This window comes from Rhinolophus sinicus, linkage group LG05 (assembly GCF_036562045.2).
Source record: "Rhinolophus sinicus isolate RSC01 linkage group LG05, ASM3656204v1, whole genome shotgun sequence".
Taxonomy (NCBI): domain Eukaryota; kingdom Metazoa; phylum Chordata; class Mammalia; order Chiroptera; family Rhinolophidae; genus Rhinolophus; species Rhinolophus sinicus.
In genome coordinates, this window is record NC_133755.1 from 92,761,829 (window position 1) to 92,776,519 (window position 14,691).

General features: G+C 38.0%; 1 protein-coding gene across 3 annotated transcripts; it reads left to right on the forward strand.

Moving 5' to 3' along the window:
- The first annotated feature begins 804 nt into the window (after positions 1–804).
- On the forward strand, positions 805–13,838 carry ENPP4 (ectonucleotide pyrophosphatase/phosphodiesterase 4). 3 transcript variants are annotated; one of them, XM_074333032.1, is made up of 5 exons: positions 805–1,026; positions 2,359–2,435; positions 7,145–8,003; positions 8,672–8,842; positions 10,840–12,713. In XM_074333032.1, the coding sequence occupies exons 3-5, from the start codon at positions 7,178–7,180 to the stop codon at positions 11,199–11,201; spliced, it is 1,359 nt and encodes a 452-aa protein (XP_074189133.1). In that variant the 5' UTR covers positions 805–1,026; positions 2,359–2,435; positions 7,145–7,177; the 3' UTR covers positions 11,202–12,713. The 3 variants fall into 3 exon arrangements, with proteins under 3 accessions (XP_074189133.1, XP_019590286.2, XP_019590287.2); XM_019734727.2 differs by lacking the exon at positions 2,359–2,435 and having other exon boundaries at positions 819–1,026; positions 10,840–13,838; XM_019734728.2 differs by lacking the exon at positions 2,359–2,435 and having other exon boundaries at positions 925–1,261.
- Positions 13,839–14,691: the final 853 nt, after the last annotated feature.

Below are 14,691 nucleotides of genomic sequence, written 5' to 3' on the forward strand. Positions count from 1 at the left end.
CAACTGAACCTGGAGTTGAGCTGCATCCTCCACAACTAAGACTGAAAGGACAACAACTTGACTTGGAAAAGTCCCAGAAGTACACACACTGTTCCCCAATAAAGTCCTGTTCCCCTTTCCCAATAAAAACAAAACAAAACAAAACAAAACAACAACAACAACAAAAAAGCCATTGGCCATTTCTGAAAAAAAAAAAAAAAAAGAAAAAAAGAAGTGCCCATTTCTACACTGGTACCCATTACTAGTTCCATACTGCAAGGTCTGTGTTTGTGTTTCTTGTAATCTTACTGGAAAACTGCCTACTACTCAACTTCTCGTGCAAAAGTGCTCACTTCTAAAGTTAAGACAGACAAATACTGCAATGGTGGAACCACATTGTATTTATCCCAGCTCACTGGAACTAGCTGAAGCTACGTGAGAAATACTGGCTACCTGGTACAGCCAGTCTTTTTTCCTGGGGACACCTAAGCCGCAGGTTGTACATTAACTAAGGGTAAAAATGGGAGTGCAGATAGATAGGTGTGGACTTGGAAACAGCCAGGGCCTTTCTGGGACTCACTTCGTTTCAGGTCCCCTGAAGGACACTCAGTCCTACGATGATATGCAAGGGCCATGGTGGGAGAAAAGAACAAAACCTCTTCTCCCATGTCCAAGTTCTACTCCACCAAAGCAGCTGTCCGCAGGTGGTACCTGAATCTAACCAATCGGAAAAGGAGTTACATGTAACGCGGGTCCAGCATCCAATCCGAGGTCACGTCTCAGACTCCACGGCCCGTTCCCCACCAGCGGGTAGCCAGTTCCGCTGTCGCGCGCCGGGCAGCTGCGCAGGCTCCGCAGCACCCCCAGCAGCGCAGATCTGCAGGAGGTTAGGGGTGTTAACGGCGGCGGGGTGCCCGCTATTGCGCAGGCGCCTCGCGAAGGTCTGAGCCTGGTCGCGGGCCCTGCACGTCGCCCTCGCCCCGGACACCCACGATCCGGCGCCGGGTTCCGCGAGCGCCGGCTTCCGAGCGGCGGCGGTGGCAGCGGGTGAGTGTGAGACTCGCGCGCACGGCGTTCTGGAGGGACATGCCACCCTCGTCTCACGCATGAGGGGCTTTGAAAATAAAGGTGGTGAGCAACACCCTCCTTCTCTCCCGCCCTCCCCCACAACACATCGTGGGGCGCCGGCGGGGACGTCCGCGACGGGACCGGCGCGGCAGGGGGGCCGGCGGCCGTGGGAAAGGAGCAGGGCGGCGTGGGAAGCGGAGAGACAAGCGAGCAGGTGGGGCAGGTGGGGCTGGGCTGGGAAGGCTGCGGTGTGAAGGGTCCAGAGGCGAAAGTTGGCTCAACACCAACTTCGTGGGGGCGAAGGTGGGTGAGGGTGACAATGAGGGGCGACAGGCCGGCGGGGTGGGCGTTTGATTGAAAAAAAAAACAACAAAAAAAAAACGAAAATCAAAAAACAAACCCAAAACACTGTCGAAGGCATCAACATGCATCTGTCTGAATATTAGATTAGAGTTTATGGTAATTATATAATCCAATTTATAAACGAAATTTCCCAGAAAACCAAACAATAAAGGTAACATCTAAGGGCTGCTTAAGAGCCGGACACTGTGTTAAGCACTTTGCAAACAAAACACTTCCTTTTCTGGGCACAACAACCCTATAAGATAATAATATCCCACTATACAAATAAAGAAAGTCAGGCTCGGAGAAATGAAGTGCTGTGACCAGGGTTGTACAGGCAGGGGCAGGCAGATTCGGGTTTATACCAGGTTTGAGTCCAGAAGGGTTTTTGCTTCACCACCAGGCGAGCTGGTGCACCTAAGCCTGAAAACTGGACAAGTACTGTAGGAAGTCACCTGCTTGTTTTTATATTATGATTTTCTTTTCTTTCTTTTCCTTTTCCCCCAAAGGTTGTTCCAGGCAATTTATTTCATATAAATATCCTCCCCACCTTGCTTTTAAATTAGCTATGAAATATTTGGGAGAAATTTTGATGAAAGCAAAATGAGTACCTGGGGTGGTGGTATTTTACAGTGTACAAAAGCAATATAACTAGCTGTTTTGAACATACTTGCTTGATAATTCTGCGTGCTCTGAAAAATTGGAGAATAATTCAGAATCCTAGAAAAGACAAATTCTTTTAAAGAGTAGTTATATTATTTCCTTAGAATATTAAGAAAATAATAGAAAGGAAACCACTTAAGTTATCTATGGGCATAGACAATAATGCTGTTTTAAAGCTGTATGAGTTTCATTATAAATAATATTTTGTGAAGCGCTTAGAATAAAGCTATCGTATTACGGAGCAGATGGCATGCTAATGGTGACAAATATCTTTCACTATATCTTGTAACTGTTATACTGTCTCAGCTTCACATGGGCTAAGAATGCCGGTGAGAATTACCTGACGTGCATTTCATCCAGATGAGAAAGCCATCCCAGGCCAGGTGGAGTGTTTTGTCCCCTGACATGAAGAAGACTACCAACTACTTCTGGTTCCCCTTGGGATATTTGGATGTAGTCCAGATGAGTCTGCTTTTTTGTTTCCCCCTTTTATATAGTTTTTTTTGTTTGTTTGAAAAATTACAGTATGCTTCCTCATGTTTTCTAATATAATGACTTGCGATTTTCATTCCTTGAAAGCTACTTGACAACTTCTCACTGGTGTTTTGTTGATAGTTTAACACTCTGTTAAGTGAAACAATGTGGTAGATATAGAAATTCAGGCACTTGCTAATGAAAGATATTCTGGCAGAAAAATTCTGTTAATAGTTTGGAGTTTATTACTAGACTTGTTAACTTGCTGCTACTAGACTCATAAATTTGTTGAGGATGTGAAATAAGTAAGAACACAGCAAAGCTACTAGTTTCTTTCTGAACTTGGGCCACCACCAAACTTCCACTTTATCATAGGTAAAAAGAAGGGGTTACATTCTTTCTAGTTATTTTGTTTCACAATAATATCATTCTGCCTATCATAGTACAGACATTTTTATGTAATGTAACAGCTTTGTAACTAGAAGGGATACAAGGAAACTGTATTTGAGGGTCCCTTCTGTAACACTTTATACTTCCCCATTTTACACACAAAAGATACTGAATCTGGGAAAAGTTAGATCTGCCTAAGATCGTCCATCTACTAAGTGTGAGCTCAAATTCTGGGATCTGTGTGTTTTCAGAGCCTATAATCTTTCTGCTTTGTCTGTGCTTCTAATCCTGGGGACGAGGACTGGGGCACTTGGATCCAGTAGTGAGTTAAGGGACTACTGACCCCAGGATGGAGAGCATATGCACCTTGAGCATCCTTTTTACTCAAGATTTGGGGAAGAAAGACTTTCATTTGTATGTATTTTGTGTGAGAGAGAGGCGTACCCAGGCTTTTGTTTATTATTTTGCATATGGGAAGTGGTGTAAAATATTTTCACATTGAAACACCCAAGTCTGTATTATGAAGTACAAATTTCACATCATTTTTGAGGTAAAATGACACTTTAGAGATGTTTCCTGTTTTGTGTCATAGCATTTCCAATGCTTTTAAGATTATAAATTTCCCTCTACTATATAAATAATTGGTTTATAGACATGTAATTCACATCCAATTCACTCATTTAAAGTGTAAAATAATATATTACAGAGTTGTGCAATATTACCACAAGCAATTTGAGAACACTTTTATCACCCCAAAAAGAAACCTCACACCTATTGGCATTTATCCCTCATTTTTCCCCAACCCTTTGCTCCAGGCAACTACTAATGTACTTTCCATTTCTATACATTTGCCTATTCTAGTCATGTTATCTACATAGAATGATATAATAAGTGATCTTTTGTGACCGCCTTCTTTCACTTAGCATAATGTTTCAAGTTTTATTCAAGTTGTAGCATATATTAGCATTTCATTCCATTTTATTGCCAAATAATATTCCACTGTGTGATATGCTACATTTTATTTTATTTTTCTTTGTCCATTTACCACTTGATGGACATTTGAATTGTTTCTGTTTCTTGGATCTTAGGAATAATACTACTGTGAATATTTGTGTACAAGTTTTCGTGTGGACATATGTTTTAATTTCGCTTGGGCATATACCTAGTAGTAGAATTGCTGGGTCATGTGATTACTGGGTCATATGTTTCTTTTGAAGAACTGCCAAAATGTAAAATGTTTTCTAAGTGTCTGCACCATTTTATATTCTTGCCAGCAGTGCATAAAAGTTTCAGTTTCTCCATATTCTTGTGGACACTTGCTATTATCTGTGTTTCTGATGACTGCATCCATCCCAGTGGGTGTGAAGTGGTGTCTCATTGTGATTTTGATCTGCATTTCCCTGACTACGAATGATGTTGAACATCTTTTCATGTACTTATTTGTTGAACATCTTTTCATGTACTTATTTGGGGAAGTGTTTTTTTTTTTCTGATTCTTTGCTCATTTTTTTAATTGCATTATTTGACTTTTTATTATTGAGTTGTTATAGTTTTGTATATATATTCTAGATACAACTCCCTTATCAGATATATGATTTGCAAATATTTTCTCCCATTCTGTGGGTTTTTTTTCCTTTTTCTCTATGGTATCCTTTGAAACACCCAAGTTTTTAATTTCAAGGAAGTCAAATTTATTCTTTCTTTTTTGTCACTCATGCTTTTGGTGCTGTATCTAAGAAGACTTTGCCTACCCAAGGTCTAAAGATTTACTCCTGTATTTTCTTCTAAGAGTTTTTTAAAAAATATATAGTTTTAGCTCCTAATTTTGGTTGTCTGCCGAGCATACGTGAATCAGCAGGCTTTGACTAAAAATAAATGATGAAGATTTATTCAAGGGTCTTACAGAACTAGGCAATACCCAGAGTGTTCTGAAAGAAGGAAGAGAAGCTGAGGGTTCTTAGAGGGAAATAACCATTCTTGAGAAGAACCAGTCCTGTGTTTGGGCCTCTGGTACGGGGAAGTAGCTATTCTCAGAAAGAAACCAGGTATCTGCCCAATCCAAGCTTTCATGGCAATCTGTGTGCCCTCCGCACGAGTTCTAAGATCACTGGAACCTCGGGCAGAGCCTGCCTGGTGTTATTGTCTGACTGAACCCAGTTGTGACTGCCCAAGGGAGGAAATGAGTTCTGCATAAATACTAGGTGAGGGGGCACGAAATACTGAATGAAAAGAGAAGTACTGCTGTCTAGATTCTTGACAGGTGAAATTGCTGAGATGTGACAGGCTGCGTCAATGCAAAGTATGTCTCTTGTACTGATGAAAGTTGTCACTCCTTTCTTTGGAGAGGTGGTTTTTGTTATTCTGTACTGCCTTTGCTTTCTTGGATGGCACGAGCCACAGATGATCCATGCCCCGCGCTCAGAAGGCTGCCCATCTCAGGTTAACATGCTAGAGATTTTCCAGACCCAAAGATCCTCACAAGCAAGGTTCTGTGCCTTTGGTCTTCAAAATTTTAAGTCCCTGGTGTTCAGAGGGTCATGGCTTCAATCACTGAGTGTTTGAATGACTACATGTACACGGATCATCTAGGAAGTATGTTTGAAAGAAAAAAAAGGCTCTGCTTCAAGTAGTTACAGTCTAATGAGAAAGAAGGGCCGCAATACATGACATGTGAACTTAATCGTCATATTAGTTAAGTCGCTGCTGCTTATACCTGGGACATCTAGGTGCCTCCCCCCATGGCCACACCTTGAGTCTTCTTACCTGAAACAAAGAATGCATTCACGTCACTCTGCCTGCAAGCACTCATCCTTGCAACTTTCACTGAAAGTTACTTTTAAAATGCCAGTTCTTTGACTTCAGTAGAGTCTCTAATCTAAAAACCTTTCCACTTCTTGCATCTATTGTACTTTCAGTTTAGATGCTGCAGCTCAAAGTCAGCCACTCTTGAGATACTTCCTTAATCATACTTCAGTTTCTGGCAGAATTTCAAGCCCAGGTAGGATCAGCTGCCTGTTTTGTTCATGCCTGTGCCAGGGCCACTGAATTGCTAGAGAAAACCCATCGACAGTGTCACTCTAAAGCTTCATGGCACCGGCTGTCATCATTGACCACCAGTCCTACTGTTTCCTTGTACTCTCTCCCATTCTCCGCTTGGCCATTTTTCTGTTCCTAAAGCCCCGGCTTTTTCACCACCCCATTCCTTCTCAGTAAGTGACCCTACTGCCTCTTGCAAGTCAGAGAATGCAGCTCCCTTCACCTTCAGCCCTCGAATCTGTTAGCTCACTCCTTTGCTTCTCCTCTCGTTATGGTGGAAGAGGTCTCCTGCCCACCTACAGCGAAGCATTCTATATAAATCACATGTGCTATTTTCTTAGCGGCCAAAAAAGATGGAGACTGCAGGCAAAGAGATTTATTGTAATCCATGGATTGCTGAAAAAGAATGAAAAATCAGGGAGCGCTCTGAGCCTGGCTTATCAGGTAGAATAGTTATGTCTTTGACAGTAAACGGGATGTTTAAGAGGGATATGCTGATGAAATTCATTTCCACAGCTGTTGGATTTCTTCAGAAGTTACTGTGGCAGTAACTTCTGTTATGGGAGGCTTTGTGTGTCTGTCAGCTTTCTGTGACTATGGTGTAGCTACAGGCTGAGGTGGGACCTTTCTCTCAAATAATATTTCTTTCTTACTCTCCTTTGGTATGCCAATTTTTTCAACAAGAACTGGTGATGAACCAACAGGGTAGAATTTCCACCGCCTATTTCTGTGGTACCGGTCATTAAACTAGAAAAATAATCGCTCTCTCGGGAGCCTCTAAAAGCTTGGCATTGTTTCTGTTTTGCGCAAAAGGATAATTTTTGTTTCTTCATCTGTTCTTATGAAGCTTAATGTCTGCTGCTGCAGATGAGAAAGGCCGCCACACGCGAGTATTTATGTGGTGGATGAGAATGGCCCGTTTCCCCTTCAGAGCATGGAGGATGGGGGAGGATGTCTGTAAATAGGACATTGGACATTGGACAAGTAAAGGCAATGTTTAGTTTTTCCAATTTTTGTTTTATTCAGTTATCTTTCGGTAAATGATATTATTTAATTTTTCAGTTGATGTAGTTAAAAACTGGGATATAAAAAGTTTATAGATATTGGTTCTCTTCTCTTGATGGCTAAACTTTTGAAACCTAACCCAAGTCAAATAGTATTACTACTTATAAATTGTATTTTTATATTTTAGGAACCCTGATCATTCTCCTTCAACACGTTCATTATGAAGTTATTAGTAATACTTTTATTTTCTGGACTTATAACTGCGTGTAGAGGTAACTCTTCCTACAGTTTGCCACCGAAGTTACTTTTGGTGTCCTTTGATGGCTTCAGAGCTGACTATCTACAGAACTATGAATTTCCTCATCTCCAGAATTTTATCAAAGAAGGTGTCTTGGTAGAGCATGTTAAAAATGTTTTCATCACTAAAACATTTCCAAACCACTACAGCATAGTGACAGGCTTGTATGAAGAAAGCCATGGCATTGTGGCCAATTCCATGTATGATGTCATCACAGGGAAACATTTTTCTGACATGAATTATAAGGATCCTTTTTGGTGGAACGAGGCAGTACCAATTTGGGTGACCAATCAGCTTCAGGAAAATAGGTCAAGTGCCGCTGCTATGTGGCCGGGTACGGATATACCCATCCGCAATACCACACCTTCCTATTTTATGAATTACAACTCCTCAGTGTCATTTGAGGAGAGACTAAATAATATCACCATGTGGCTGAGCAATTCGAGCCCACCAGTCACCTTTGCAACACTCTATTGGGAAGAACCAGATGCAAGTGGACATAAATATGGCCCCGAAGATAAAGACAACATGCGCAGAGTATTGAAAGAAATAGATGACCTGATTGGTGACCTGGTCCACAAACTCAAGATGTTAGGCTTGTGGGAAAATCTTAATGTAATCATTACAAGTGATCATGGGATGACCCAGTGTTCTAAGGACAGACTGATAAACTTGGATCTCTGCATCAATCGTTCAGATTATACTCTTATAGATTTGACCCCAGTTGCTGCGATACTTCCCAAAATAAGTAAGTAAACTTATAGCCAAGGGATATTTGAATGGGGCAATGGATTGAGGAAGGAGGGTTTTGTAAAAGAATAAAGCTCTGGCTTTTGTAGTTCAGGACCATGCATTCTTACACTGATTCAGAGTGGTATTATATGTTGTTCCCCCTAATTTACAAGCTTTTAAGCAATTAGTTTAAGGTTTTGGTTCAAAGTGATTATTTCTTTGCTTTTTGATATATTTGGTAATTATTCATACTAATAGAAAACGGAAATTTTTATCCTTATAAAACTCCTTGGATTTTTGTGTGAGATATACCTTTTGTCTACTGATCTTAGAATTAGTAATTAGTAGTAATGTATAACTAGTTTATTTTTGTTTAGGAAGCTAGATGTGAAAACTGTCCCCTTTGTATAAAAGGTTCACCAGGAATAACAAAATGAAAAAAGAGATACGTGAATGCTTTGAAAAAAGAGTGTGTGTGTGGGGGGAGGGGGGATTTATCTCCCAACACTGTCACATGATTATTATTGCTCTTTTTTCTTTCTTTCTTTTTTTAAAGAATTTAAAGCGATTTAATAGCTAGATGATACTGTTCAGGACTTTTTTCCAGTTATTCTAGTTAGAAGTATTTTTTTCATTATCAGTTAACCATGACTTTTTCCCTTTATTATTTCCTTTTTCTCCCAGATAAAACAGAGGTTTATAACAAACTGAAAAACTGTAGCTCTCACCTGAATGTTTATCTCAAAGAGGATATTCCTGCCAGATTTCATTACCAACATAATGATCGAATTCAGCCTGTTGTTCTGGTTGCAGACGAAGGCTGGACAATTATGCTAAATAAATCATCACCAAAATGTAAGTATTAGGAGAGTTTTGTGTGTCCTAGGGATAAATCATGCATTGTGATACTGCTCTGTTAAGAAGATACTTTGAGAGATGTTGACACAGTAAATTAATTCCATTTCCAGTTGAACTAATGATTGTCGGGTCTTCATTCCATTCTCAGGCTTTCATTTGATAGCAATTTACAGGAACCACAATTTTGCCCTTAGATTAGAAGGGTGGGTGACACTGAGGCTGAAGGTGTAGTTTCACTTTCTTACCAAAGCTGCAGTTAAGCTCAGTCACTTTCAAGACTGGTTCTCTTGATTTGTAGAGAATGAAAGTAAGGAAACAAAGAAATAAAAGAGAGAGAGGTAAAGAAACAGTGAAAGAGGAGAGATTAACTAGTTCAAATTTCTCTTTATTGTTTTATATTAAAAACAAATTGTCCAAGGAGCCCTGAGTCTTTCCCCAATGATGAAATCATTTACCTGAGTGCCACAGCTATTTAGAATATTTGGCAAGAACCAGAAAGTAAGCAAACAAATATCTAATGTAAACAAAATAGATGTATCAAAGGCTCCTCTAAAAGTGAGGAAATGTATAGGGGAAAGTTACAGGTCTTCCTTGAAAGCAGCTTATTTATCCGTATGTTACATTCAATTTGAATACTTTTTTAAAAAGATCTTATTTTGTAATCAATAGCAAGGGTACAAAAACTTTCTGTAAAAGGCCAGGTCGTAAATATTTTAGGCTTTGTGGGCCAGCTGGTCTCTGTCTTAGCCACTCAAGTCTGCCTTTATAGTGGTGGAAACAGCCTGAGACAACATGTAAGCAAACTGACACAGGGTTTTCTGATGAAGCTTGTTTACAAAAGCAGGTGGGGGGCTGGTTTTACCCCGGGGCTGTGGTCTGCAGATCCTTGATCTGTAGCAATTCAGAAACATCAGGCAAGAATAAGACTGAGGGTTAATGGAATTATACATTATTTATATTTATGTTACATACCTATTGTGGAAAAGTTGAGAAAAGAGAACAAAAGTTGAGAAAAGAGAACAAAAACTATAATCTCTTGATATAGAGGGACAAATATTAATTGTCGGAGGTCTTTCCCCTTCTAATCTTTTTTTCTATTACATATACTTGTATATTTTTATATTATTGAAATCATATCTATATATAGTGTTATATTCTGCTTTTTATTATATTGATCACGTGTTATTATTTTTATTATGAAATATTTTAAACATACAATTAAAGAATAATATAACAAACACCAATACATTCATCACTCAGTCCCTGTACTTTATATGATAGTGGGAGCTTATTAAGTGCAAATGGTGTACATTAAAAGGCAATATTTGTTAAAATAAAGCTAAAATTTGAGAATCTGGTATTGGAATTCTATCTGGGACCATCACGTTTTTCTTTGAGTTAGACTTTTACTGGTGTTACAAGTTGGAGCATCTGGTTAGACTCAATACAAGAATCCCGTCTGTAACTTTCTCAGTTACCCAGCCCCCCAGATATTGAGATGCTCATTAACTGTCAATAAAGCAGGAAGTAGTATATTATTCTTATCACAGGAGCAATGACATAGGTAAGTCTGCAGATTCACTTCTCCGCCATTCACAGGTTTACTCATTTCTGCCCTCCCCAGTAGTCGGGACTCTCAGCCAGACCACTTTTTTTATCACTGGTGCTGTTTGCAGTGGGTTTTTGCAAACAGTGCTGGAGAGTAACAGGTGAAATAGGTGGGGCTAAGACTGAAAGGTAATTACATCAGATGGAAAAATAGTTTTAAAATCTGAAGCCATGACCAACCGGGAAAAGGGGGATGTGTATGAAATAGGGAACATGGCTGAGTTGAAGAAAATAGAAAATGTTATTTCTGACCCCTGACTGGTCCAACTAATCAGAATTCTAATGATGGGAGTTACACTGGCAAGACTCTAGTATATTGACACTTAAAGCAAGTTGTTTTGTAATGGACTGATCTCATTTACTAACATTATTTTGTTCTTTCTCAGTAGGTGACCATGGCTATGATAATTCTCTGCCTAGTATGCATCCATTTCTGGCTGCCCACGGTCCTGCATTTCACAAAGGCTACAAGCACAGCACAATTAACAATGTGGATATTTATCCAATGATGTGCCACATCCTGGGATTAAAACCACATCCCAATAATGGAACCTTTGGTCATACTAAGTGTTTGTTAGTGGACCAATGGTGCATTAAACTGCCGGAAGCCATTGGAATTGTTATTGGTGCGCTCTTAGTCTTAACCATTCTAACATGTCTCATGATAATCATGCAGAATAGACTGTCTGTCCCACAGCCATTTTCCCGGCTTCAGCTACAAGAAGATGACGATCCTTTAATTGACTAATACATGCTGGGGTTTAGACAAAGTATCTTTGCTTAGTCACAAAACCAAGGATAGACCCAAGGTGTGATAACTATGAAAAAGTATACTTTGAATGACAAAGACTTTATACCAAGCATGCGAAAATTAAGTGTTTTGTTTTCCCTTGCGTTTTGTTTTGGTGCATTGTTAGGTAATACAAAAAGAAGAAGAAGAAAAAAACAACACCCTGACTATAGTAAAAATTGCTAGTAAATCATTAGTTAACACCAACTATTTCTCTAACTGGAAACATTTTTTAAGAAAAATACTGCCTCTGTCTTTTTTTCTTTTTGCAATGAAGATTTAACACATCTCTAGATGAAAATATGCCACAATTTAGTAAGCATGCCTTTCTAATAAATTTTTATATTTGTAAATGAAACAATGGAATCTTTATGCAATTAGTGGATTTTTGTGTATCAGAGGAAAAGTTGCCTATATTTTTATATTTACATTTAATAGAGTTTGTATTCCAAGTGAACCCTTGAGTTAGGAAATTCTCTGTGATGGTTAATAAAGTCAGTTACCCAGGCAGAAAAGAGCTAGCATATGAAGATACTATTTTAAGAAAAGCTATCGCAAAAACAAAAAACCAACAAAGACAAAGTGGTACAAAGCCTCTGTACCATGGTGTCTTTAAGACCCTTAAGATGTTGAAGTCTCGAAAGCTTTATCTTTTGAAGGTCATTGCTAATAATAAATTAACAGAATAGAGAAAAGTGCGTTTTTCTATTTGTGCTTAATGCCTTTGTGTAAGTCATTTAGTTGTGTGTGTGCACGAGTATGTTTCATGTATGGCCGTGCAGACTTTATGCGACTTCTAGAAGGCGGTCAGAGGTAGACTGGACCATAGGCAGGCTTCCACGTCCCCATGGAACACAACTCTCAGTCAGGAAGGGTTATATTTGCAGTTCATATTTGTTTGCTTTCTTCTAACTCACAAGTTAAAATTATAATTTTTAAAATTTGTAAATTTTTGTTACTCTTTTTAACTTTCTCTTGTTTATTGTAAGCAGAGGTTTCCCAGTGCAGCAGAAATATTTATAACCTGGTTATAAATATGGTTTTGATTGAGTCAGAAAGAGGAAGAAAGATTTTCATGTTCACCTTTGGGGCTCTTACGCCTTACTTTTTAGACAATAGAGTAGTTAAATTTAAAATGGAATTTTGCAGCTTTTGATATTTTACATTATTCATTTGTTAAGTGGTAGAATAAACTATCAGCATTGCCTGACATCCCCTAGCCTGAGTGCTAGGTGGTACCTTCTAATAATCAAAATTAATATGAAGAAACTGAGGTGTGGCTGACTAGATTGTATCTGTTAGAGGAAAAAATGGGTTCAAGAACCATTCATTACATAGGACCTGAGACAAGCAATTGATATTAATATGTGATCTTTAAAGTTTTGACCATCAAAAATAAACTGTTTTGCAGATACAAAATTAATCTACAGTAAATAGGCAGTCCAGTTAAACGTTAATTATCTGTGAAGGGTAAGAACTGTGGTGGGTCAGCATCAAGTATGTAATTCAGCCTACGTGGTCACTGCTGATTTCCTGATCTGGTATTTAGTGCCTATTGTACTTGGGGTTCTTGAGAAGTCTTCCACGTCCTGCATAAATAGCTCATGCTATTATTGGTCACTGTTGACTGTATTAAGAACAGCAAACCAATGGGACCAATTTTGCTTTTTGACAAATTTTATTTCTGATCTTTTTTCTCACATAAAAGTAATCCTCAAGGTTAATAGTTGATCTGAATGAAATCAGAAAAATTTCTTTCTACTTCAATTTCCATTAAAAAACAACAACAAAGAGTAGAACAGTCACATTTAAAGCTGTGGACATTTTAAAAATAATAGGATATTTTATACTAGTTGAGTAGAGTTTGGTCCTTGGGAGTGGTGTGAGTTTTAGTGACTGCATTAGCTAGACTGGTAGGTATGAGTTTCAGAAATCTGTACATGGCATCCAGCCTGTGAGTAGATTTTATATAGGATGGAATAGGATGTCAGTGTCGGAACTTTGAACAAAAGACATTTACCTTTTTGTCTTGCCTTTCATGCCATTCTCAAAATATTAACTTTAATTAAAATTGTAAATTATATATATGTATATGTTAATGGGACAAGAACAGTATTTATTTAATCAAAGAGACATTTATATGTTATTATATTGACCTTTGTGTTAATTCATTTGTATCTTTAAAACATTATCACTGTTAAAGCCAATGAATCCTGTACTACACAGAGTATCTTTTAGTAAAGCTTGCCTTTTACAGTAAGGTTTTGGTGTATTTTGTTAAATAATTGATTAATATGCTGCTGTGTTTTCTGGGGGCTAGAATTTGGTTCCAGGAAATATTGAACTGGTTATGACAACAATACTCAAAGGTAATAGGTAAACTTCTTATTGAGTGTTTTTTATTCATTGAGTGAATTCAGAATTACTACATTTACTTATAAAGTTCTGCTGCTGTCAGTAATATGCAATTTCTTGTGGTAAACAGCAATAGAATACAATTTTTTTCAATGCTCTGTAGGCTTTGTGTTATTGTTCCGTTAAGCTTGGTATAAGAATTTAAAAATAAATTATTGGAACATTAAAAGATTAAAAGTGCCTTAGCATTGTTCTTGGATTTCTTCCTCTCTTGCCCATATCTGGTAAGCTTTAAAGATGATTGCATTTAATTCCTTTTATTTGGAGGGTTTTACTTCACTGTGAATACATAAAGCTACAAATGAAGGACAGGGATGAGATGGAAAGTGCGTATTTATTGTCGATTCTTAAAATAGTGTGTAATTAAAATGAAATGAGTGTGCTTTAAAAAAAATTGTATGTAGTGCCTTAAAGTAAAATATATTTTGATATTGTTTGAATTCATGACTTTGTTTATGATTTAAAAATTTATGTGAATAAAATCTCCCACAACATCTTTACTGTATTATTAAATATAGAATGAAACATCATTGATGATTTTTAAAATTTGTCACGTTGCACAATATATATTGTGTGACAGATTTGGACATGATTTAGTAATACTGCAAAATTCCACATAAGCATCCACTACAGATTTTTTAAAAATAAAGATTAAGTGTATAACATTTAACCAAATTTTTAAAACAGTGTATAAATATACAATCCAGCATAACGACATCATTTGAAAGAAAGCCGGTATAAATTTTGCAGAGCTACAATTTATTGGGTTACAGTAGAAAGGAAGAAGTTTGAAAAAGTTGATTAGAAAACACTCGGGGTAAAGGGGATTATAGTATTTAAACTTTGTTTTACACATAGCCTTAAAATGAAGTATCTAATGTCTTGTCTAAATGAGTATAGATTCAACCAAGTTCTCTCTGGTAGAGCAGTGATTAATTCATTTCCTACCCTTACAGACAGTGACCGCTGCTAGGAGCTGTGGGAAAACAAGTGAATAAAAGGTACTTCCTGTACTCTGGAGGAGAGTTCAGTA